General features: G+C 38.7%; 1 protein-coding gene across 1 annotated transcript in view; it reads left to right on the top strand.

Moving 5' to 3' along the window:
* Positions 1-2,920: 2,920 nt before the first annotated feature.
* LOC103610365 (FGGY carbohydrate kinase domain-containing protein-like) overlaps positions 2,921-27,065 on the top strand; it is a gene marked incomplete at both ends in the record, with an annotated part of 38,737 nt that continues 14,592 nt past the window's right edge. The window contains 2 exons of the mRNA XM_008594548.1: positions 2,921-3,028; positions 24,325-24,386. Coding sequence (XP_008592770.1) covers positions 2,921-3,028; positions 24,325-24,386 — 170 coding nt within the window. The remainder of the gene's footprint in view (positions 3,029-24,324; positions 24,387-27,065) is intronic.

The following is a 27,065-nucleotide window of genomic DNA, read 5'->3' on the forward strand; positions in this document are numbered from 1 at the left end:
TTGATGGGTGTCCTTCTAACTGTCCAAACCATGGGTCCTCAGTGGTTATGAATATGGATTGTCTTATTCATCCTAAAAATGCTCTGGGATGCAATTTAGGATGGAGTTTCTAGGATTGGCACATGATAAAATTTTCACTAGGTAAAGGCAGAGTGACAAAAATAAGTACCAGTTAGTGTTCCTTGTGTTGGAACACTCTCCATCTCTCTCTCTCTCTCTCTCACTCGCCCACCTTCTTTGCATGTTCTACCTCTCAACTAACTCACTGTCTTAAAGAAGCCTTCCCTGACCCCTAGACCAGACCAGCTACTACACTTGTGTGATGTTTTCATAATACCTTTTGGCTTTCTTCCTTCACTTATTATAGTTCGTAATTACTTGTTTATGTGATGCTTTAACTAATGTTTGTCTTAGGGTAAATGGTTGTCCCAGTTTGGGAGAAACTGGGACTTGGGACTGGGACTTGGGGGGACTTGGGGGTTTTCCAGGATGCAAGATTTTCTGTGCTAAAACTGGGAGAGTCCTGGTCAAACCAACGTGATTGGACACCCTGGTTTGCCTCCCTCTTGAGATAGGATGCTCCATGAGGGCAGAGACTGTCCTCTTCGTTACCATTTAATCTCCAGTGCCTGGCACAGACCTGGTTCACAGTAGGAACTCAGAACACATCAGTTGAGTCAGTAATGGAGTGAATGAATATGTCAGTGTAAGCTGAACTTTTCTTGTTAGAAGCCTCTTTTTTCCCTGAGATTATTCTTTCTATTTTAGGTGTTAATTGTTCCTTTTTTATAAATTGCCCTTATTTGACATAATTTAAAGTTGATGATGTTGTGTAGTTCCTTGCCTTCCCTCACCCCCTTCCCATTTGGGGGTTGGAAAGTCTACTGATTTGAGGAATCACTTGTTTAGTGAAAAGAGAACCATAATAGTTGGGGTCAAGGTAATTAAAGAAGGTCTGTCCTTGTGCTAAGATGCTAGACTATGAAGTTCATGAGGGCAGAAATTATGGATATTCAGTTCACTTCTATATTCCCAGGGCCTACCACAGTACCAAGGATATAGAAAGACTGAATAAATATTTGTTGAATAAATAAATGAATAGATTCTCTTCCCAGCCTCAAGACCTTGTGTGCATAGCTCTCTTTCCTCCCTAACATCTAGCTAAATCTGTCCACAACCGTAACTATGACGTCCTCATTCATTGCTGCTGAATGAATGAGAGGTAAGTACCATTGCAGATGAGTAAGCACATGATCTGTCTCTACCTGTTCTCACATATGCATTTATATACTTCCCTTACTTAAAGGGGTTGCCATGGTCTGCTACAAAAAACCATTGCAGCATCTTGAATACTGAGAGCACCACTCTCTCACCCACATGGCTTTTGTTCAAGCTCTTCCCTCAACCTGGAATGCCTATTCCACTTAATCTAGTAAAATTCTACTAGTCTTTTAAAACTAAGCCTATGTCCCTTTCCCTAAGAAGCCACCTCAGTATTATTCCACTTATCAAAAATAAAATCAGAACAAGTTAGGAAAATTTTAAAATTTAGCGTCGTACAAAAAGTACAGATTGTGATCAGCCAGACTTCTTGAAACCAAGTGGTAAGAAACTTGCCTTAACAGCAACTACAGCGCAGTTTATAAAGCAAAAAGGAGAAAGTATTTTGACCTTTTTCATGATTGGCTGTTATACATTACAGTTTTTTTAGGGCAAGCAGAACTGTTTAAACTGGTTTTTCTATAGCTGATTGGTTTAATTTCACTGAATCATGAAGACAGGGATATAAAGCTTACATTTTGTGCTTTGTTTATGATTAGAGTGAGCATTTAAGGAAATCAGGTTTTGGCTACTTGGTTATGGGCAGTTGACCTGGAAGTATATATCTAAACTGTAGCCTATAGTTTTATTTTTCTTTAACACACTCCTCACTCCCTATGCCCCTTCACAACATTCTGTGTTTTGTCTTTACCATCCCATGGACCACATTGCATTCCATTTGTCTATTTATTTATATAGCTCCTCCCTAGATAGGAGCTTCTTGAAGGAAGGACTCTGTCTGATTCATCTCTGTGTCCCTAGCACTTAATAGAGGGAGAGGGCAAGCTATTAGGTGGCTAGTAAGTGTTTGTAAAAGGAAAGAAATGTATCTGTTATCTGTTGCCACAAAAATGCTAGATGACAAAGGAACACAAAACCTCAGTGACATGCAGCAGTAGACATTAATTTTTGCTCGCAAGTCTGTTGGTTGGCTGAGTGATTCTGGTGTCCTGGGCTTGTCAGCTGCTGGTTAATGTGGAGGATTTGCTGGTCTTGCCTGAGCAAGATATATCTGGGGCATCACCTGAGACAACAGGGCTGATTCTGCTCTGCTGCACATGTCTTTTTGTCCAGCAGGCTAGCTTGGGCATGCTCTCATGGCCAAGGCAGAGGATCAATAAAAGGAGTAGAAGGACACAGCCCTCTTGAGGACTAGGTCTGGAAAACTGGTACAGTGTCACTTCTGCCTCATTCTCCTGGCGAACAAGTCATGAACTAGCCCAGATTCAAGAGGTAGGGAAACATACCCACCTCTCAATGTAAGGAGCTACAAAGTCTGATTGCAAAGCATGTGGATTCAGGAAGGGTATAGAATGGGGACTGTTTTTGCAACCTCTGCCTCAGTCAGGGAGCCAGCAAGGAAATGTCTTGTCAGTTTCTTTCCAAAAGGATCATTTTACCTTGACATCTAAATGAATTTATCAGAAAGGTTTTCAGCAATGGAGCCAGGGCCTTACTTGGGAGAGAGTGACTTCCCCCCCATAAAGGTATTCAGCAGGAAGCTGAATTCCAGTCATAGGAACATCAGGTGACAGGAGGATAGGACTTCCTTTAGCCCTGAGGGTCAGTGTTTTTACATACTTTGCCCTTTTCTTTCCAGATCAGCGAAGACCCGATTTTTGTACCAGGTGTCTGGGGACCTTATTTCTCAGCCATGGTCCCTGGCTTCTGGCTGAATGAAGGTGGTCAGAGTGTTACTGGCAAATTGGTAAGTTGACACTTTCTCAGCAGGGCCATGAATGTTTTTACACCATTGAGTAGCACATTTTTTGTCACATTACCCAGATACGCAGTATCTAGAAGATTTTCAGACTTCAAAGTCAGAGTTAACTTTCTTTTAGTGTACAGCCTAATGTATGGTGCTTGTGCAGCATGTTTGCTCAAGGAATAAATGTTGCTCCAGGCAGGGATGACCATCTTTATTCTTAGCTGATCTTTCCCCACATCTATCTATTTTTCTTATGGCAGTGATAGTGATACTCTGCTTTGTGAAAATGACAATATCACTCCCCAGCCCAAATCCTTCCGTAGTTCCCTATAGCCCTTGAGACATAGTTCACATAATTTCCTGGGCACATCATACCCTTTGTGGTCTGTCTGCTCCTGTTCCACACATGCACCTGTCACTTACACTAGATTGCCCTACTCTTAGCTTCCCCATGGCTCATGTTATTCCAGTCCTTTGTCCCTTTGTATATGCTTCTTTCCCTGCTTGGGGAGTTCTTTACCAGCTCAGTAATTTTACTTGTCCTTTCAGGGTAAAGACGGGTACAGTTAGTTTTCTAGGCAAGAGAGCTTCCATGGCAAGAAAGACATAGAAGTGAAAAATGACAAGGCGTAGTTGAGGGTACTTGCAAATAGTTCAGAATTTTAGCTGTGACATAAACTATTCTTCAAATAATGGCTTACAATAAAAGTTAGAGAGCAGGGCAGGGACCACTTCTTAAGAAGTCCCTGTAAAGCATGTTAAGGAATTGAACTTCATATCATAGACCAAGAGGAACCACTGAAGGGTTGGAAGAGTAGGCGGGCATATGCAGATGTCAGTTGTAAAAAACTGCCTAGCAGCCACGAGGAAGAAGGCTAGAGGGCACATGGCCGGAGGCAGAGAGACCAGTCTCAATAGGTTAGTCCACAGACAAAAAGCCATGAGGGCTTGAAGGAGGACAGCAGCAATGATGACTAAGAATTGAGGTCAAGAAAGCAGCAGGACTTCTGAAAGACTGGATGTGGAGTACAAGAGAAAATGAGATGTAGGCTCAATTACCCAACCTCACATTTAATATATTATATTGAAAATATCTGTCTATGGTCTGATTCCCTTGCCAACATTTCTAAATGTTCAGCCAAATTAAAAATGATGTGATCCAAAGCTGGATGTGGGTGCAAATAACTGTTAGTTTCCATCTTTTAGTGTCTCGCTATTACATTTAAGTGCTTCAAATTCTCTGTCGAAGTAGATGGAAGCATAGGTGGATGGGTGGATTCAAAGAGCATGTTCTGTGCCCTTGCTCTTATGCCAGGCTACAGAAATTAATTACATGAATCAGACCTCATCATTCCCTGGTTTAAGGAGCTCAAACTCTGGTCAGGAATCCCAGTAAGTATGAAATAAATAATATTTGATTGGTCTTAATAACTAGTGCTAGAAAAGTTGAGAAGGAAGATATCATATAAAGCATAAAGTACAGTGGGACTGGAGCCTGCTTTACATTCTCCTATTTAAAGTAGTGCTGTGTATTTATACAACTTTCAAATTAAATATTCTTTCCTTTTCTGTGGCACATTGAAGACCCATTACTGAAATACTACAGCCCTTTTTAACCTCGTAGTATAATCACCCTCATCAGACCCAGAACTCATAGATGACAAAACCCAAAAGCTTTCTGTAACAAGGATAAAGATCCAGTAAATCAATTCTTTGTACAGGATACATTGTCCTCGAACCTGTACATCAACAGGTTTTTAGAGACTTCAAACATCTGTACCAATCAGAAATGCTTTCCCCAGTATTTGGCTCAGTTTGCTCTGTTGCTATGGATATACGCAATCTTCACCAAAATGTCATGATGTATCTTGTAGACAAGATTTGGTTAGGTCTATTTTACGAGCCTGAATTTAAATAAAAAAGTGATCTCTTTTTTGCTATTACTAAAAAATCTTCATCGTATTCCACTATAGTTTTTGACAGAAGTTATGAAAATTGTTAGCATTTATCTATTTAGTTCATTTTGCACCATCAACCAGTCATGCTGCATTTGGAGCTCCACCCTTGTACAGTATTACATATATAGTTCCATTGGACATAGGCATGGGTCATGATTAACCAAAGGTTATAGAGAACAAAATCTTTGGAAATCCAAAAGCCAGCACGATGGGGCAAAATCCAAATCAAGAGCAGACTGTCCAATAAAGCAGCAGTCCAAAGAGGCCAAGCAAAGAGAAGCCAGCTATAAAATAAAGTGATAGGATAACAATAATGATGGTAATATTAATAACAATAAGTGTGGCTTATTTTTCTGTGAGAGTTTTATATACATAATCTTGTTACACCTTGAATGATATTTATAATAAGCATAATGCCTCCTCTTATTTTGAAGTCTTTTCCCAGTCTCAATTCCAAGAACTTTTCATGTATTCATTTAATCCTTTCAAAACTCCTATGAGATAGGTACAGTTATTATCTGTATTTTACAGACTCAAACTCAGGGTAGCAACACAGCCTAAAGAGATTTCTGACCCGCCTCAATGGCCTTTACTTACGGTTTCTTTGCAATTCACCTTTCTTTACCATTTACTAATTCTGGCTTATTCTCTTGTGAATTCCTGTCACAGGTTTTGAAACACATTGTCGTCATGTAGGACACTTTCAGAGGAAGCTGCATCTTTTTTGTTCTTCGTTTCATCAGCCCATCTTCTCTACTAAGCTACATCTGCAATCGTCTCTTCCCATACATTTTCCATAGTCATAAATACATCATCTAAAGCAGAAGAGAAGGGAAAGGAAATGGGACAGGAGAGGAAAAGGGCAGTAAAGGAGGGGAAAGAAGAGAAAAAAAGAAAAGAAAACGAAGTATAGATTCGAAAAAAAGATATGTTGTCTCATTTTTACAATTAAATACGTTTCTTCCATTACAAAGCAAATTCTTTGTTCACAGTATGTGAATAGATAGGTACTTTAAAAAAAAATCTTTATCTGGTTATCTTCAGGATGAAGGAAAAAGGAGGATCTTTCCTGGCTCTGGAGCCCTTACAGTTTCATTTGATTGAGAATTGGATTCATCTGTCATTCATTTCAAGCGTTTGCTGCTGCTAATTGTTTCTTCTTAGAAAGACACATGCTCCCTTGCTGCAGATGACTGATTTTAGTTGCATCGCCCATTAAGGGTTGTCTTGTGCTTGCCGATACTCTCTCTATAATAGCTGTGCACAAAACACTGCCATTTGCCCAAACATGTTCCACAGAACACTGGCCCCATGTGGTTGCTGCATCCAGATGTTGCAGCTCATTTCCAGCTGGACCTTGGCCACCTCTCCCTCCAAGTGCTCTTTTCTATCTTCTTTGAAGTCATTTTTGTTGGTGGTGGCATTGGAGAAAGGAGGCTTAGACAAGTTCTTAAGCTGCCCCTGTGGTGGCATTGGCTTTCTGGGACAATTGGCCTGGCCTAAGGGGTTACCTTGGAATTGTCTGAACCCAGAATTTGAACCTGTAAACTTGAGTCACAGGGTCACAGTGCAGCACCTTTTACCATGTGCTTTTGGAATTTTAGGATTGTGCATTGTAAGTGCCTGTCTGCCTCCTCCCTCATCTCCAGGCTCGCTCAACCTGGGCTGGCCTCAGGAAGTCACCTTTGGGAGTCAGTCTTCCATAGTGGGTGTGTGAATAGTTTGCAGTATGCACAGTGCTGTACAGATTATGGAGATAGTGATTTCATTCCTCCGTTCCTTCACTCATTCCAACATGGTGCAGAGATTTCCTGAGCAGTTACACTGGGCCAGGCAAGAATGTAGTTACATCTTACTGGATGATGTAGTTCATCATCAAATAAAAAAGTTGGATGTAGCACATAAGACTAGACTTACTATTCCCGCAGCCTACTGGAAAGGTAGGGCTAACACTTACTGACTACCTGTTATGGCCAGGTACTTCCAGGTTTATTAATATTTGGCATACAGTATGTATATACAGTCAGTGTTGTTATGTTAGTTTTATTGGTGAAGAAATAGGCTGAGAATAGTGAGGTAATTTGATCAAGGTCTTAAAGTTAGAAGTGGGAGAACCACAATTCAAACCCAGGTTGGGCACCAGAGGCCCCAGATCTTTCTAGAACTGGATCTGACTCTTGTGGAGCTGCATTTCTGAGTTTTCTTACAGTTCTCTTGCAAATGCCCTTGAGAAGCAACTACTGTCAGTCAGTGTGACATTCTTTTCAACTATCTTGAAGCGTATACATTGGCAGGCTTTGTAAGGCCATGAGAGAAGAATGTATGTGTATCAGTATTGATGGGATCTATGTGTAGACTTAGGTGTATCTCCAGTATTTCACATTAGCTAATTGGAGTGAGTTCATGGATATAAAGACCAACTCTGCATGTAAACAAATGTCTTGCTGTGCCCTCCTCCTGCCCTGGCTTCCACTACATTTTTGGTATACACGCCTGGATTCCTGCACAGCTTCCTAATTGGCTTCTCACATCTCATCTTTCCCCCTTTTAATCCCTCTCTTGCACTGCAGCTAAAGCAGTGTTTCTAAAACACAGATATGGCCCTGTCACTCTTGATAGCTCTTCAGTTGTCTGTAGAATAAAGTCTAAACTTTTTAGAGTGGTGTTTATTTATACAGCCAGAATTTATTATTTATTGAGTGTTTACTGTGTTCGAGGTACTGTTCTGAGTGAGAAAATAGCAGTGAATAAAACAGCCTCTTATGTCCCGTCCAGTCCCCAGATCTGTACCTTTTTCAAGCCTAAATTCTAACAGAATGAGACTGATAATATACAACAAATAAATTTTATTTTATTGTATATTATTAAAAATAATAGAGGAGGTGGCTTGTGAGTTCAGATAGACAGGTTGCAATTTTAAATAAAGTGGTCAGACTCATTCATGTGACATTTGAGCAAAGAACAAGGAAGGGAAGGAATTTAGCCATTTGGAAACCTGGCAGAAGAGTGTACCGGGCCACATATCCTGAGGGGGTTGCTTGCCTGGGGTATTACAGGACTTGTAAGGAGGCCACAATGGATGGAACAGAGTAAACCAAAATGAGAGTTGTAGACAATAAGTTCAGAGAGGTAGTGGGGGCTATATTATGGGCCACTATAAGAATTTTAGTTTTTTAACCCTGAGTGAAATGGGAAGCCACTGGAGAATAATGAGCAGAGGAGTGATACGATGCGACTTGGCTTTGTAAAGGATCATTCTGCCTGCTGCCTGCTATGTTGAGAACTGACTGTGGGATGGGCGTGATCCCATACTGACCTTCCATTATTTGTCTTCATCTTAGTATAAAGAGCACCATTGTTTACATTTTTATTTTATCATTTGTATTTTATAAAAGTTAGGATTAATTCTTGACTCCTCCTTCCCACTCTCTCCCCACATATGGGTTCCAATTCCAAAATATATTACCAATCCATCTATTTTTCTTTACTTCCACGTTTGGCACTATTGGCCAAACCAACATTGTCTCTATCCTGGTCTATGTAATGTGTGTCTCTTGTATGCAGCATATAGTTGGGTCTTGCTTTTCTATCCAGTCTTATAGTCTCTGATTTTTACTTGGACTGTTTAGACTTTTTATCTTTAATGTAAAGATGAACATGATTGGATTTAGGTCTTCCGTTTTGCTATTTTCTGTGGTCACTTCTGGTTTTTCTTTATCTCTCCTTCCTTCTTTCTTTTGGATTAATTGAGTTTTTTTTTTTTTTTTTTCATTTTCAGAAGTCCATTTTAAGTTCTCTGTTGGTTTTTTTGGTTTTTTAGGCATCGTTCATCTTTGCTTTATTTGTAATGATTGCCTTAGTAATTATAATAAAAATCCTTTTGAATGCATATCATCTCACTTTGTGTAAAATATAAAAAGCCTTCAACTCTATAGTTCCGTTTATTACCCTCCTCCCACAGCTCTTTATGCTATAGTTGCCATATGTGTAATATTTGCTTATGCTATAAACCCAACAATGCAGTAGTTGTTACATTGTTCATGTTAAACAGTGTTATTACTCTACTCACACTCCCATAACAAAGTACCAGAGACTGCATAGCTTAAATGACAGACATTTATTTTCTTACAGTTCTGGAGGCTAGAAGCCCATGATCCAGGCGCTAGCAAATTTGGTTTTTGGTGGGGACTCTCTTCCTGGCTTATATAGATGGCCACCTTCTCTCTGTGTCCTCAGATGGCCTTTGCTCAGTATGTATGTGTGCATGGAGAAAGAACTGTGGCATCCCTGCCTTTTCTTATAAGGACACTAGTTCTATCAGATAGGTCTCCACCATTATGACCTCATTTAAAATTAAATTAAATTAAATTTTAATTTAATTTAATTTAATTTAATTACCTCCATAAAGGCCCTATCTCCAAATACAGTTTACACTGGGGGTTGGGGTTTCAGTTTATGAATTTTAGGTGAACACAGTTCAGTCCACAACAAAGAGTCAGTCATACATATTTTAAACTGATTCTGAGAAATAAAACATAATCTTTTGTATTTACCTACATATTGACCATTTTCATTGCTTTTTATTTCTGTCTGAAAATTTAAGTTTCCATCTGGTATCATTTTCCTTCAGCCTTTCCTTACAGTGCAGGTCACTTGGCAAAAAAAATTGTCTTTTTAAAAATATATTTATTTTACATTTGCTCTTGAAAAATATTTTTCCTGGGCCGGCCCGGTGGCGCACTGCTGCAGTGCGCCGCTTGGGAAGTGCGGCAGCGCTCCCGCCGAGGGCTCGGATCCCACATACAGACCGGCCGCTCACTGGCTGAGCGAGGAGCGGGGGCAACACCGAGGGTTGCGATCCCGTTGCCAGTCCCGGTCCGGTACGGGCGCAACACTGAGGGTTGCGATCCGTTGCCAGTCACGAAAAAAGACAAAAAGACAAAAAAAAAGAAAAGAAAAATATTTTTCCTTAATATAGTTTTATTAGTGCATAGTTTGTGTGTGTGTGTGTGTGTGTGTGTTTCTTCTCCTTTGCCTAATGTGTTGTTTTTCTCTGGTGTGGAATATACTATAAAGCATATGTACTTCACAGGGCCTGGTTTTCCAAAGCCTTGCAGTTTCAAATATTGACCTTGCAAGGACAGGAAATTTTCCTCAGGCTATAAGTCTCTGTTGCAAGATAAGAATTGTGCCACAGCAGGTTGCTGGCTCAAAGACAGACTAGTTACTGATTGTTATGTAAAGATACTGAGAAACTGCTAGAGGGAGAAGGAATGTTTGTTAAGATCAAAGCTTTTGTTGATAGCCTAACTGGAATGTCATCTGGCTTGTTTCACTAAAAGTTACCAGCCTGTATTGTTAAACTATAACCCCACCTTTGTTCTCTTCCTGTTACTTCCTGGTCTGGAAAATAAATGCAGGAAGAGAACCCCAATTTGGCATTAATTTCCCAAGGAAGGGATCCCTCTCACTTGAGGGTTCCAGTGGGAGAGTAACCATTTTGGGGCCTCTCACTGCTCAGAAGAGATGGGCTTTGAGTAATCCTTTGCATGTCCATCACCCAGGGGAAGTGGGGTGACAAATCCGTGGGGGGCGAAGCAACACAAAGCAATGCTCTGGTTTCTTTCAAAATTTTCTCTTAATCTTTAATTTGTATATGGTATGCCTAGGTGTGGTATTCTTTGGACTTATCCTTCCTGAATTCGTAAATTTATGTCTTTCACCAAGTTTGGAAAATTTTCAGCATTTAAATATCTTTTCTGTCCCATTTGCTCTCTTGCCTCCTACTGTGACTTCTATTACATGTATTTGGGACTTTTACTATTGTTTCACAAGCTCCTAAGAGACTCTGGGTTTTTATTCAATGTATAGCCTCATTCATAGTCTCTCTCTCTCTCTTTCACTCCCTCTTTTACTCCCTCTTTTACTCAAAGTTTATTGACTCTTGTCTGTATCTCCATTCAGCTGTTAGGCCTATTCACTATATATTTATTTCAAGTATTATATTTATCAATACTGGAATTTCAATTTTTTAAGTTTGTTTCTTTGCTATTTCCTATCTGTTTATTAATTATGAGAATATTTTCCTTTACAACCTTGAGCAGTGTTAAAGTACCTGCTTTAAAATTCTTGTCTTCTAATTCTAACACCTGTATCATCTTGTTCAGTATCCATTAAATGGATTTTCTGTAGAGTGTGAATTACATTTTCCTGTTTTTTCACATGTGTAGTAATTTGAGGTCATATCTTTGACATTGTGATTGATATGATACTCGATTATGATTATATTTATTCCCTTGAAGAGTATTGATTTTTTTGGTTTAGCAGGTAATTTATTTGGCTGAACTCAAACTCCAAGTTTTGTTTCTCCTGTGATGAGCACTTATGAAATCTCTGTTGAGTTATCTTAGTTTTAGCTGGGCTACCTCTAGTGTCCCAGGCACATGTAATTCAGAGATCATCCAGAGATTAGGGTAGCAGAGATTAGGGTGCATGATATGAAGTGTTGGACTCCTGTGACTCTATCCTTTCTTTGATCCCCCACCACTTACTCTCTAGCTACTATGGCTGCCTTGAACTCTGACCTCACAGTCCTTAACCAGGAAAACTGCTTATTTCTATCTAAGGAGTAATCACCATGCATGGCAATGATTGGGGCCTATCTTCAGGCAAAAATCTGTAAAATCAGGAAACGCATGCAATACTAATTTTTTCTTTCTGTGTGTCTACTGTCCAGTTTCTACCTGATTTTGGCCACTATCTAGTATCTTCTGAGGATTATACGCCATATTTGTGCCAGCATTGGTATGATATTGGTATGGTGAGAATTAGTATGATATGAGCTATTCAGCAATTATAAGAAGTAGAACCGTGGATGATTTTTTTTTTAAAGCACATAGGATTCTTTACTCCTGATTTAAATACTTCTGTGTCTTCCCATTGTGCTTAGAATAAAATCTAAAGCCTTTACCATGGACTGCTTGGTTTACCCCACTTCCTACAAAGGAAAAAAGTTTGTTTCATATAGCTTTCCTCCTTGTTTACTCGAGTGTGGTCTCAGTGGACTCCTGTCAATTTCTAAGACATATGCAGCTTTTTTCTTGTACAGACTCTTTGCATTTGTTATTCCTTTTATTTGGAAATTGTTGGTGCCTTTTTTGTTTTTTCTTTTTAAACCTAGCTTAAATTTTCACCTTTGGAGAGGTCTTCCCTAAACCCTCTTTCTGAAATCAATGTCCTTATTACAGTAACCTATTTATTTCCTTCAAAGCTCTAATCACTACCTCTACTTATTATGCTTATTTGCTGATTATCTCTATCTTTTAATAGATATAATCTTCATATGGATAGAGATTAAGTCTGTCTTAATTGCCACTGAATCCCCTGTGCTTACCTGTCTGGAAGAGTAGATGCTCAAATAATATTAATTGAATCTATAAAAAACCTTATCAGTCTAGACTATATTTGGATATCAGCATGCCCATTTTCCCTTTCTACCCAAAGCTTTGTAAGAGCAATAATTTTTATTTGCCTTTGCATCTTTAGTTATTAGAATGATATAACACAAGGTAGCCATATATCACATTAGTTTCATAAATAAATGAACTTGTTAACAAAATAAAAACACACAAAGCTACTAACTTTGATAGTGAATGAAACTGACTAAACTAGATATACATTCAATTTGAATTTAGCCACTTGTAGTGAACTTCTATGTTATTAAAGTTGTAATATTAAAGCTAATATTAAAGTTGTAATAAACCATAGTTTATATTTTCTTTTAGGAGTGTTTTTTGCTCTTTGGAACCATATGGTGTTGAAACCCACAATTCTTTCCAGAAGCATAAAAGAAATTGTTTAGGTTGTACTTTCTTTCATTAGGTTTTCATGAGAATTTCAAGGCTGTGAAAAATTAGGCAATGTTTTTTAGCTTCCAGATAAGAAGACTAGAAAAATAAAGAGTTGAAATGGCTTTGATGAAAAAAGTGACATTTCAGGTAAACACAAATGGAAAGAAGGAGTTCTGAAAAGTGATGAACATTTCTCTGAGCCTCATTATTTCTTTATCAGCAAGGCGGAGTATGAGACAGCCTCAAGACTAATACATAGAACTGATTTTAATAGGAAAAAAATCAATCATGCAATAAGTTTGCTTTTGTTTTAGCAAAATGATCACAGAACCTAATGTTCTTAAAATAAATTCTAGGTTTGCCTTTGTTATATGTTTTTCTTGCCTGTGAACTCTTTGCCAACAGTTTTGCCATCTCAGACAATGAAGTTCTCTTTGTAATTTTGCAAGCATTTGGTTATTTGTCACCTTAACTTATTAAATGTTTTAAAGAGAAAATTAGAGATATCCTTGTCCAAGGTATGCCCCAAGCCAGGACTTAACACAAGTCTCAGGATTCCTTGTTTCATGTTCTCTCTGTCATATCAAGAGCCAAAAACTCAAATGCCTAAAGGAGTCAGAAAGATAGCAAACAGACCAGGCAAAGAAATATTTCTTACTTCTACAGAGAAGTTTTTCTTGCAACCCACAATACTATAGGGCTTAATTCCTTGTTTTCTCTTTTGACGGAAGGATTGGCACAAAGAAATATCTCTCTACTACAAATAAAACATTAGTGCGATCATGATAAATCCATAAAATATGTTGTCTGTTGCAAATGACAGGGAGAGTGCATGCAGGCATGTGTGAGGGGATCAGTCATCACTCGGCCCACACTGACTCTTGCCATGGGGGATGCACGTGACCCAGTGTTTGTACTCTTCATTTATTCAAGAGAACCCAGAATCTGGATTTAAATGAAGTCTCCCAATTTCAAAATATTGGATTCTTTTTAAAAACATTATATATCCCTCCAAAAATACATGTATCAACCAGATGTCACCTTGTCCTATGCAGTCATGATCTCTGATCTCTGTGCTACACTGTATAGCATTGCTCTTGCTCCTGTGTTCCAAATGTAGATGTCACCTTTATAAGGAAGGGCCTAAAAACACAAGTTATTTATTGTATGACCCTTTCCCTGTTGATATAGGCCTGAAAAAGACCTGACTACACCCATCTCAAGATCCTTCCTATTCAAATACTTTTTAGCCTTTTCTGCCTGCTCTTGCAGCTGCCTGCTCTTGCAACTGCCTGCTCTCAGAGCTGAAATCTGAAGAGATGGAGGAAACAAGAAAACACACAGAGAGTTAGACTAGCTCTATCTATATATTTCTGAGTCAACCACTTGGCAAACACAGTCCTTGTTATAAAAGGAGTTATTTCATTGGGAAACAAATAACCACTAAGGAGGCACTATGTTCTTCTATACTGTGCTAAATGCATTAGAGAATAAAACTTAAGTAAAGAGATCAACCCTAGGAATAGGCATTTCCAGGCTATTTAAATGAGTATCCGGTTATTTATTTTTTGTGTGTGTGTTTTGTTGGCAGGGGGGATTTTTACTTTTATTTTTTTTTGGGGGGGGGGTTAAACAATTGATTCTGCGTATTTGTGGAGTGTAGAGTTGACTATCAATACTTGTGTATAGTATGTAGTGATCAAATCAGGATATTCAGTATATTCATCATTCCACAATGTAATCATTTTTTCTGGCCCTTTACCAATATCTCGCTGACTCCCCTTCTCCTCCCCCTTCCCACTGTAACCTTGGTTCTGTTCTCTCCTAAGTTCAACATATTACTGTGATTGTTGTATCTTTCTCTTTTTTATTATTTATTTTTTATTTCCTACTTATTATGAGTGAAGACGTGGTATTTCTGTGTCTGGCTTATTTTACTTAAAACATAATTTTCTCCAAGCTCATCCATTTTGCTGCAAATGGCAAAATTGCATTCTTTTTCCTGGCTGAGTACCACTGTATTGTGTGTGTATACCACATTTTTCTTATCCAGTCATTCATCAATGGACATTGAGGTTGGTTCCAGCTCTTGGCTGTTGTACAAAGAGCAGTGATAAACATAGGAGTACAGATATCCCTTTGACAATGATTTCCATTCCTTTGTGTATATACCCAGTGGGATTGCTGGATCACGTGGCAGTTCTATCTACCATTGTTTGAAGGACCTCCATACTGTTTTCCATAATGACTGTACTAATTTACAGAACCACCAATAGTGTAGGAGGGTTCCCCTTTCTCCATATGCTCACAGGCATTTGTTATTCTGTTTTATTGATAATAGCCTGTCTAACTGGGGTGAGGTGATACCTAAATGTGGTTTTGATTTGCATTTCCCTGATGCTTAGTGATGTTGAACATTTTCTCATATGTCGGTTATTTGTAGATCTTCCTTTGAGAAAGCCTAGTTAGCACCTTTGCCCATTTTTTAATTGGGTTACTTGTTTTCTTATCGTTAGGATGTTTGAGTTCCTTGTATATTCTGGATATCAATCCCTTGTTGGATGCAGTTTGCAAATATTTTCTCCCATTCTGTAGGTTGTCTTTTTGCTCTGTTAAGTGTTTCTTTTAATGTGAAGATGCTTTTTAGTTTGCTATAATCCCATGTTTATGTTGTCTTTTGTTGTCTGTGCAATGGGGTCTTATTCATAAACTCTTTGCCCAGTTCTACTTCCTGAAGTGCTTTCCCTATGTTTTCTTTAAGGAGTTTTAAGTTTCAGGTCTTACATTTAAGTCTTTAATCCATTTTCAGGTGATTTTGGTATATGGTGAGAGACACAGGTCTAGCTTCATTCTTCTATAAATGGATGTGCATTTTTCTCCACAACACTTACTGAAGAGGCAATCTTTTCTCTAATGTATGTTCTTATTGCCTTTGTCAAAGATCAGTTGGCTGTAAGTATTTGGGTTGATTTCTGGGTTCTCTATTCTGTTCCATTGGTCCGAGTGTCTGTTTTTATGCTAGTACAATGCTATTTTGGTTACTAGAGCTTTGCAATATAATTTGAAGTCAGGTAGTGTGATGCCTCTGGCTTTATTTTTTTGCCCAGGATTGCTTTGGCTTTTGTTGTTCCATATGAATGTTAGAATTGTTTTTTCTATTTCTATAAAGAATGTCATTGGTATTTTGATGGGCATTGCATTAAATCTGTAGATTGCTTTGGGTAGTATGGATATGTCACAATCCAAGAGCATGGAGTGTCTTTCCATCTTTTGTGTCCTCCCTAATTTATTTCAGCAGTGATTTGTAGTTCTCCTTGTGGAGATCTTTAACCCCCTTGGTTAAATTGATTCCCAGGTATATTCATTTTTTGGTGACTATTGTAAATGATCTTGCTTTCTTGATTTCTTTTTCTGCTAGTTTGTTAGTGGAATATAAGAACACTACTGGTTTTTGCATGTTGGTTTTGTATTCTGCAACTTTACTGAAATCGTTATCAGCTCTAAGAGGTTTTTCTTAGAATCTTTAGGTTTTTCTGTATATAGGATCATGTCATCTGCAAACAGTGACAGTTTGACTTTGTCTTTTCCAACCCAGATGCCCTTTATTTCTTTCCCTTGCCTGATGGCTCTGGCTGGTATTTCCAATACTATGTTAAATAGGAGTGGTAAGAGTGGGTATCCTTGTCTTTTACCTGTCCTTAACGAAAAAGCTTTCAGCTTTTCCCATTCAGGATGATATTTACTAGTGGTGGGTTTGCTGTGTACGGCTTTTTTTTTAAATGATGACCGGTAAGGGGATCTTAACCCTTGACTTGGTGTTGTCAGCACCATGCTCACCCAGTGAGCTAACCGGCCATCCCTATATGAGATCCGAACCCGTGGCCTTGGTGTTATCAGCACCGCACTCTCCCGAGTGAGCCACGGGCTGGCCCCACTGTGTATGGCTTTTATTGTATTTCTGTACCTAATTTGCTGAGAGTCTTTATCATGAAGAGATGTTGAATTTTGTCAAGTGCTTTTTCTGCATCTATTGAGATAATCATGTGGTTTGGGTCCTTAATTTTGTTGATGTGGTGTGTCATGTTCATTGACTTGTGAATGTTGAACCATCTTTGCATCCCTGGATGAATCCCACTTTATCATGGTGCATAATTTTATTGATGTGTTACTGTGTTCTGTTTGCTAAATTTTTTTTGAGGATTTTTGTGTATGTGTTCATCAGAGATATTGGCCTGTAGTTTTCTTTTTGTTGTTGTTTTATCATTGTCTAGTTTTGGTATCAGGGTAATACTGGCCTCATAGAATGAGTTTGGGAGAATGGCCTCTGTTTCAATTTTTTGGTATAGTTTGAAGAGAATTGATATTAATTCCTCTTTAAAGATTTGATGGAATTCAGCAGAAAAGCCACCTGGCTTTTCTTTTTTAGGGGGCTGCTGATTACTGCTTCAGTCTTATTGCTTGTTATTTGTCTGTTCAAGTTTTCTGTATCTTCTTGGTTCAGTTTTGGTAGTTTGTATGTGTCCAGAATTTATCCATTTCCTCCAGGTTTTCAAATTTGTTGGCACATGGGTGTTTATAATAGTCTCTAATGATTCTTTCTATTTCTGTGTTATCAGTTTTAATGTCTCATTTTTCATTTCTGATTTTCATTACTTGTATCTTCTCTTCTTTTTTTAGTTAGCCTACCTGATAGTTTGTCTGTTTTATCTTCTCAAAAAACCAACTTTATTTCATTGATCTTTTGTATCATTTTTTGGGCCTCTATTTCATTTATTTCTTCTCTGATCTTTATTTCTTTCCATCTACCAATTTTGGGATTGGATTGTTCTTGTTTTTCTAGTTCTTTGAGGTGTAGCGTTAGGTTGTTTATTTGAAGTCTTTCTATTCTTTTGATGTGTTTATTGCAATAAACTTCCCTCTTAGTACTGCTTTTGCAGTATCCCACAGGTTTTGGTCTGATTTGTCTTTGTTTTCATTAGTTTCAAAAATTTTTTTGATTTCCTGTTTAATTTCTTCTTGGACCCATAGGTTGTTTGGGAGCATGTCGTTTAATTTCCATGTGTTTGTATAGTTTCCAGAGTTTTGCTTTTTATTGATTTATAGTTTTAATCCATTGTGATCTGAAAAGATAATTGAAATAATTTCAATTTTTTAAAATTTTTTAAGATTTGATTTGTGATATAACATGTGGTCTATCTTGGAGAATGTTCCATGTGCTGATGAGAAGAATGTTTATTCTCTAGTTGTTGGATGAAATGTTCTGCCATGTGTCTAGTTGGTCTAAAGTGTAATTTAAATCCTGTGTTTCTCTATTAATCTGCCTTAACATTGAGAAAGGGGTGTTTAGGTACCAAACTGTTGTTGTATTGGGGTCTACCTCTTTCTTTAGGTCTGAGAGTGTTTGCTTTATATATCTGGGTGCTCTCGTGTTGGGTGAGTATATATTTATGATTGTTATGCCTTCTTGCTGGATAGATCCTTTTATCATTATATTATGGCCTCCTTAGTCTTTTCTTATGGTTCTTGATTTAAAGTCTATTTTATTTGATATAACAATAGCGATTCCTGCTCATTTTTGGTCTCCATTTGCGCAGTACATATTTTTCCGTCCCTTCATTATTAGTCTGTGTGTGTTTGTACAGTGAGGTGAGTTTCTTGTAGACATGTTTGTCTTTTATTAGTGGGGTCTAGCTTTCTAATCTAATCAGTGAGTCTGTGTCTTTTGAGTGAGGAATTTAATCCATTTACATTTAGGGTTATTATTGAAAGTTACTGTCTTGCTCCTGGCATTTTATCAATTTTCACTTGGACATTTTACATATCTTTTGTTCCTTTCTTTTTCTTTTATTGTTTGTGTTTAGTGTTTGTTGGTTTTTTGAAGTGGTAAGATATAATTTCTTTTTCTTTCTCATTTGCATTTTTGTTCTACCAGTGAATTTTTTTCTTTCTTGTGTAGTCAATGGTAATCATTAATGCTTTTCAGATTTCAGATTCGGGATTCCCTGGAGAATTTCTTATAGTGCTGGTCTTGTAGTGGTGAACTCCTGCAGTTTTTCTTTGTCTGGGAAATACACTAGTCTCCTTCATTTCTGAAGGATAGCTTTGCTGGATATAGTATTATTGGCAGACAGTTTTTTTCTTTTAGCATTTTGAACATAGCATCCCATTCTCTTCTGGCCTCTTGAGTTTCTGTTGAGAAGTCTGCTATTAGTCTGATGCAGCTTCCCTTACCAGTGACTTGACACTTTTCTCTTGCTGTTTTTAAGATTCTCTTTTTGTCTTTGAGTTTTGCTAGTTTACTATAATGTGTTTGATTGAGGACAGTTTTGGATTGAATCTGTTTGGGGATCTTTGAGCCTCCTGGATTTGAAGGTCCATGTCTCTCCTACTACCTGTGAAATTTTCTGCTACTATTTCATTTAATATGTTTTGAATGCCTGTTCCTTTCTCCCCCTCTTCTGGAATGCCCATGATTCAGATGTTTGTGCACTTAAGGTTGTGTGCTAGCCCTCTTAGATTTTCTTCTTATTTATTTATCTGCCTGGGTTATTTTGAAAAAATTGTCTTCAAAGTCAGAAACTCTTTCTTCTGCTTGCTCTAGCCTGCTGCTTAAGCTTTTGTTGTTTTTTATTTCATTGAATGAATCCTTCAGTTCCAGGAATTCTGCTACATTATTTTTTAAGGTATTAATCTCTTTGTAAATTTTCTCCTTCATATCCTGAATAGTTTTTCTCATTTAGTTGTGTTATCTAACTGAACCTTCTTGCATCTTCTTGAGTTTCCTTAAGATCTTTGCTTAGATTTCCTTTTCAGTCATTTGACAGGTTTCCTCCTCTATGGGGTCTGATACTTGACAATTATTGTATTCCTTTGGTGTTGTCATATTTTCCTTTTTTTTTTTTTTTTTTTTTTTTTTTTTGTATTTCTAGTATCTCTGCATTGATGCCTGGTTATCTGGTATAGCAGTTGCTTTGTCTGTTGCTCTGTAGTGGACTCTGAGGAGAGAGACTCCTTCCTGTGGAGGTATTTTATATTGATGGTTGAGTAGGGTGTTTTATTATTGGTTTCAGGATGACACAGTAGTGTAGCCTCTGTGTGAATGCTTTGGCCATATTTAATGTTGAAGTTGGGTTTGAGTGCCTCCGTGGCCTAGGCAATGGGGTACTTAGTGGTTCCTTGCTGTGGTTAGTGACACTGTGTTGGGTCATTGAGGACATGGGCTGAGTGCCCAGCTACTTACCAAACTGGCTTATTCTTTGTTAATCAGGGTATGTCTTTACCACCAGATGCTGTGGAAAACAAAAAGTGCAGCTGACCATTTTGGATTCTGTTCTACAAACCATTTTAACTCTTTTGATTGTACCGTCTTCTCTTTTGTAGTAGGTGTTTTGAACTGAAATACACCATTATAACAGGCACTCACCACGACCTTCCCTGCAAAGCACATTTTATTTTCCCCATTTTACAGTTGTAGGACATGTTGTAGGCTCTGAGAGGTTAAGTAACTTCTTCAAGGTTGCACAGGAGATAAGTAATAAACCACAAATTTGAACCCATGTGTCTATTTCCACAGCCCATGTTCTTTCCAGTAAGCCACTGTTTTAAAATGTACGTTTTATTATTATTCATGTACAGTGAGAACAACAGATCAGGAGACAATTGCCATTGAAAAGATAGTTTGTTACTCACAGTTACTTACTCCCTGCCATGTAGAGCTACATGGGGAAGCATCATGGTCACTCAGGAGACAGTGGGTGTGAGGGAAAAACATGGGCTCAAGACTTTATTGTGGCTTTTCATGAAGGAACAGGTTGGGTAGAGTAAGCAGATTTAGGACTGGTTACTTTGAATAATTATAGTAGGCTGTTGGGGATGCTGGGATATCCCTCATTGTTTGGTATCTGGCTCTGGGGTGACTGGAGCAGGGGAATAGTGGACCTGAGTGTGAGAGCCCAATAGAGGAAGGAGGGGGGAGGAGGTGGGCTCTGGATAAATTTGCATATGAAATAAGACATGTTCCCAGGGCACTTGTTCACTGTGTCTAGGAATTGGGAGCCCTGGGAGGCTCAGTCTCTCCAGGGTCGGCAAGGCCCCATATGTGTCAAAGCATCAGCAATACAGAAAATGATTAATACAACCACAGTTCCTTTTCTCACACCCAAAGTTCAAAGTCATCTGACTCTGATTTTCTTATAGTGTATAACTAGTCAGTTACTACATTTGTTTTATTTTCTTAAAAAATAAAACATTTATTCATTCATTCAAGATGCCAGGCTTTGTTCTAGGCACTGGGGAGTGAGAAATAATAAGGTTCTTGCTTTAAAAGATGTCAGATAGTAGGATAAGAGACAGACATATAAACTAATGACTATGAAAGAACTTGGTAAATGCTACAATATACGGCAAGAACAGGAAATATTTTTGCTTTGTATTCCCACTGTGTAAGCCTCTGGTCCTCGTCTGCATTTCTTGCTCTCTATGCCTAATCAAATCCCTGTCCTATATATCACACCAGACTAATTTTCCTTAACTTTTTCTCATTTTTCTCCCCAAATCGAAATGATTTCTTATGGCCTCCAATGCAATAAAAGTATAAACACTTTCCTGAATTTCAAGACCCACTGTCTATCCCCACCCTCCTCATTTGTCCATATTTCCACCACTTCATTTACTCTCTCATTTAACATGCAGTTACTCTATGTCCAGTGTGTGCCCAGCACAAATAGGTAGAGTGTGGTAAATGCCACCAAGGAGGAGTATGTGGTGCTCTGTGAGCTCATGGTATGCCTTCACTATGCTTCATTCATTCCACATTTATTCCACACATATTTACTGAGCACCTATGATGTGCCAGTCACAGAGCTATCCCAGGCCTTTCACTGTTCACAGCTATACATGTTTTTCCATCTTCATGTCTCTATTTACCATAGCCTCCTTTCTGACATGCCCTGCCTCTAGCCCTTTACTCCTCCAAACTTTGCCTATTTTTAGACTGTCAGCTGAAGCTTCAACTTCTCCAACTACATAATAATTGCCAAATGATCAACCCCTTATTTTATGTTACTATGTATTATGTATATTGTATGTATTTCTTATTTTTCACTGTATCCTAGAGCTTATGCACAGTACCTGGCACATTAGGCATTCAGTAAGTACTAAATAATGGCATTCATGCATGCACCACACATGCTAGGTTCTATGCTTCCTCCTGGAAGCTCATTTAAATCTCTCTTCTCTGAATTCCTAAAGCACTATGCATAGACATGAACATCAAATGTTTTAATGAGTTTAATTACTGATTGCTGATCCCAGCGTGTTCATCTTGACAGTCTCACGGGATTGCAGACTCTTTGAGGGTCCAGAATAGGCCTCATCACAGTAATACAAATTGATCCTACAGGAAGTAAATATAGTCATCCTGCCATATCTATAGGAGATTGGTTCTAGAACCCCTGTGGATATCAAAATGGAATAATATGTTGAACTTTCAGAAGGATAGAACAGAACTGTGGTTATTACAGTTGGGAAAGAGGGAGTGGGAGTGGGGTTAGGAAGAAAAAAGAAAAAATAGGAGGATGCTCAAGTTCCTGATATAAAATGGCACAGTGATTCCATATAACCTGTGCACATCCTCCTGTACTTTAAACCATCTCTGGATTACTTAGAAGACCTAATACAATGTAAATCCTATGTAAATAGTTGTTATGCTGTATGTTTTTATTTGTGTTATTTTTTATTTTTATTTTTTTTCCCAAATGCAATACAGTATTTTGAATCTGGTTGGTTGAATCCATGGATGCAGAACCCATGGAAATGAAAGGCCAACTGTATTCAAAACCTGCATGATTTTTTTTTTTTTTTACATTAAAATGAGCAATGGCTTTGGTATTATTTTAAAACATTTCTGCAGTGGAATTCAACAATGTTTAAATAGTATACCTGGAAGTTTAGTAGATAGCATAGCATAGAAGTTAAGAACAACAACTTAAGATATAAAGAGACCTCCGTTTGAGACCTAGATTTGTCATTACTCCCCTGTGACCTTGAGTAAATTACTTAATTTCTTTTAATCTCAGTTATCTCATCTCCATAGTGAAGAAAAGTATTTTCTTCATAGGTGTGCTGTAAGGAAAAAATGAAATAATGTGTGTCCAATGCTTAGCTTAGTATTGATGTACGGTAGATGAGTCAATAAATTTTAGGTGGTATCACTTATACTACTGTTGGCATTATAGTAGACACGCTTTACTTCCTAGCAGCTAAGTTTTAAGAGGAGGCTGTAGGGTAAAGAATGTTATTGAGGTTCAGAGCAGTTTAGTGACTTACACAAAGTCACACAGCTAATGAGAATTCGACCCAGAACCCAAACCTGGCATCTGTGGCTCCTGAACAAATTCACTTTCTCTTTACACAGCCCTCACTCTCAGGAAACATGCTCAGAGCGCCTGTCTTTATGAAGCCAAAATAGCCAGTCTGTTCATAGTTTAAATGAAAATAAGTCCAATGGAATGATTGTTTTAGAGTCCTAGAGAATCAAGTAAACAATCAGAAAAAAAAAAACGCAGATTAGACTCAGGGACTCAAGCACAGTGTTGGATGTGTTTTAGCAAGCAGAGGAACAGCATGAAGAAATATTTCTTTCCTTTTTTTTTTTCCAATTATAATCTGCATTTTATTTTTTCCTATTATTAATATGTTGCGTTAATGTGGTGTATTTGTTATAATTATGAACCAATACTGATATATTATTATTAACTCAGTTTTACATTAGGGTTCCCTCTTTGTGTTATACAGTTCTATGTGTGTGGAAATATTTTTGTTCCTGATGCCTATTACATACTATTTCGTTTAGGGCCACCAAGTGGATTAGGGAATAAAAATCCTAGACATGGGATTTCAAATGAGAAGATGATTATCTGCAGAGGACACCTCTGTCCCGGTTTCTCATGTGACAACTTTTCATTCAGGGGAGCTTCTCTTGACAACTCTGGGACATCTTATTTTTTAAAAAAAACTGTGACTCCTTCATCCTATTCTCTTTCATTTAGCTTATCCATTGGTAAGACACAGTGAGTGATTGAAAATTTGCCATTGCTTGGAGTGATAGCCTGGACCAGGAGGGGGAGGTAATGGGGTCCAGAGAAGGTTAGTGCTTCTAACATTTGAGATTCCCTGCCATTTAACCTGCGTCACCTTCCTTGTTCCTCATTCTTGGATCTGATGCTACCTGCTGCTACCAGTTCAGCCTTGGAGTTTCATTTCCTATTACTCTTCCCTCCAAATATCTTTGTTTTATAAATCCAAGAGGCTGGCACTGGGTTAAGCAAAGCTAAATTTCTTTTGGAGGAAACACTATTGCAAGTTAGCATTTTAATGTTCTTGAATCCTCTGTGGACAGAGAGCTGAAAAAAACACACATCTTGATATATCTTTTTCTGGCAGAAACACAGAGAAGCTATAAAACTGACCCATCTCTCTTGTTTTTCAGATAGACCACTTGGTGCACGGCCATCCCGCCTTCCCTGAACTGCAGGCCAAGGCTGCAGCCAGGTAACTGCTGTCTCTGTCCCTCTACAGCCTGCCTTGTGTGACTGCACTGCAGCATTCACTTTGGGCAGTTGCATGATTTTCAGATCTGTGAGCAATGAAAATGCCCGTTAGTATTTGGTTCTAAGATAGTCATCCAGATGACCCAGAACATAGTTTTTTAAATGATCGGAAATAACTCAGAGAACCTAGAAATCCCTCAAGAATATACTCAGAGGCCATGCATGAGAAACTCCAATAGAGAAGGAGGAGCATGGATTTTTGAGTCAAAATTTCCAGGGTTCACATCCCAGCTTCACTCTTGGACAAGTTACTCAAGGTATTTAAACCTGTTTCTTTATGCTATAAAACTGTAAAACTGAGGATAATGGATATGGAGATATTTCTAGAATATACTGAAGAAAGCTGAGTGCAAAAGAATATTTACAGTATATTCTGTTTCATGTAAGAAGAAAGGAATGTAAGAAAATATATGTGTATCTATTCATTTGTGAAAAGCAATAAAGAAAGGTTAAATGGGAAACTATTGAGATTGGTTACCTCTAGGGGATGAATAGGAATGGGATAGAAAGAATGGGGGAATGGGAACAGGGTAATAGGGAATAGCACTTCTCTGAGTACACCTTTTTATATAACTCTCTTAGAACCATTGTGATGCTTCATGCCTTGCCTCCAAATAAATGGATAGATAATTGATTGATAGATAACCAGGATATGTGTGTATGGGGGGAAGGTGTGTGTATAAAAAGTAAAAAAAAAATGAACATACTATTTACAAATGAAGAAGATAACCACACTAAAGTAGGGTTGGGAAAGAAAAGAACTAACCTAAGTAAATTTGGGAAAAAATATTTTGGCAATACGTTGTATGGCTAAAGATAAAAATAACTATACACAAATACTGTACTCTAATTAAAAATTTTTTTTATCATAGGTATATAGTTTAGCTATAGTGAAAACCCTTTATGTGTGTTTTAGTATATTTTGTGTTGCTATAAGAGAAATACTTAAGACTGGGTAATTTATAAAGAACAGAGGTTTATTTGGCTTTCGATTCTGAGACAATTGCATTTGGCATGGGCTTCAGGCTGCTTCTACTCATGGCGGAAAGTGGCAGGCAGCCAGCAGGTACAAACAGATCACATGGCGAGAGAGGAAGCAAGAGAGAGAGAGAGGAGGTGCCAGGGTCTTTTAAACAACCAGCTCTCATGGGAACTAATAGAGCGAGAACTCGCTCACTTATCCCCCCTTCCCCAGGGAGAGTATTAATCCATTCATGAGGGATCCGCCCCCATGACTCAATCAGTTTCCAACACTGCCACATTGGGGATCAAAATCCCACACGAGTTTTGGAGGGGACAAAACATCCAAACTCCATCATTTCACCCCTGGCCCCCCAAAACTTATGTCCCTCTCACATACAAAATATAATCATTCCATCCCAGCAGTCCTAAAAGTCTTAGCTTGCTCCATCACCAACTTAAAAGTCTGAAGTCTAAAGTCTCATCTGAGACCAAAAGCAAAACTCCTTCCATCTGTGAACATGAAAAACAAAACCAAACTCATCTACTGCCAAGATACAATGGTGGAACAGACATTGGATATACATTCCCATTCCAAAAGGGAGGGATAAGCCAAAAGAAAGGAGAAACAGGCCCCAAACAAGTCTGAAACCCAGCACAGCAGACATTAAATCTTAAAGGTCCAAAATAATCTTCCTTGACTCCAAGTCCTGCATCCTGGGCATGATGGGGCATCTGGGCCCCCAAAACATCAGGCAGCCTCACTCCCACAGCTCTGCCAGGCACAGCACAGTGGGCTGTGCTGGTGTCTGTGGCTTTTCCAGGCCTGCGTTGCACATTACCAGTGGCCCTGCAGTTCTGGTGTCCTGGCGGCAGCCCCGCTACCCTGGCTCTACTAGATATTTCCCTGGCGGCAGCTTTCTGTGGGGGCTCCGACCCCACTTTTCTGCTCGGCATTGCTCTAGTAGATGGCCTCAGCAGTGGCTCCACCCCTGTGGCAGGTCTCTGACTGGGTCCCCAGGCTTTTTCAGACATCCTCCGGAATCTGGGTGGAGTCAGCAACACCTCCACTGCTGTCACATCATGCCAGCCTGCAGACTTAGCACAATGTGGACACCACCAAGGTTTCAGGCTTGTACTCTCCAGGGTTGCTGCATGAACCACACTTGGGGCCACTCTAGCTGGAGCAGCTGGGATGCAGGCAGCAGTTTCCCAGGGGAAGCTGTGCCCCAGGTCTGTCCTCTGGGACAACTGAGTCCTTCTAGGTCTCAGGACCTGTGATGGGTGGGGCACCCTTCCAAATTTCTCAAATGCCTCTAGGGCATTTTTTCCATTGTCCTGGTTGTTAGCATCTGGCTGCCTCAACCACCAAGATAATATCTTTAGCAACCAGTTTATCTGCTTCACCCTTGCATTTTTCTCTTGCTCTCTGCTTCTCTACCACATGGCCAGGCTGCAAATTTTCCTAATCTTTACGCTCTGCTTCCATTTTAAATTCTGGCTTTACATCATGCGTTTGCTGCCATAACTCAGAGTAGGCTCTTAAAAGCAACCATGCAGCTTCCTTAATGCTTTGCTGCTTAGAAATTTCTTCCACCAGATACTCCTGGTTCACAACTCCTGAGTTCCTACTTCCACAAAGTCCTAGGGCATGGACCAA

The sequence above is a fragment of the Galeopterus variegatus genome, unplaced genomic scaffold, assembly GCF_000696425.1.
Source record: "Galeopterus variegatus unplaced genomic scaffold, G_variegatus-3.0.2 Scaffold11019, whole genome shotgun sequence".
Lineage (NCBI taxonomy): Eukaryota > Metazoa > Chordata > Mammalia > Dermoptera > Cynocephalidae > Galeopterus > Galeopterus variegatus.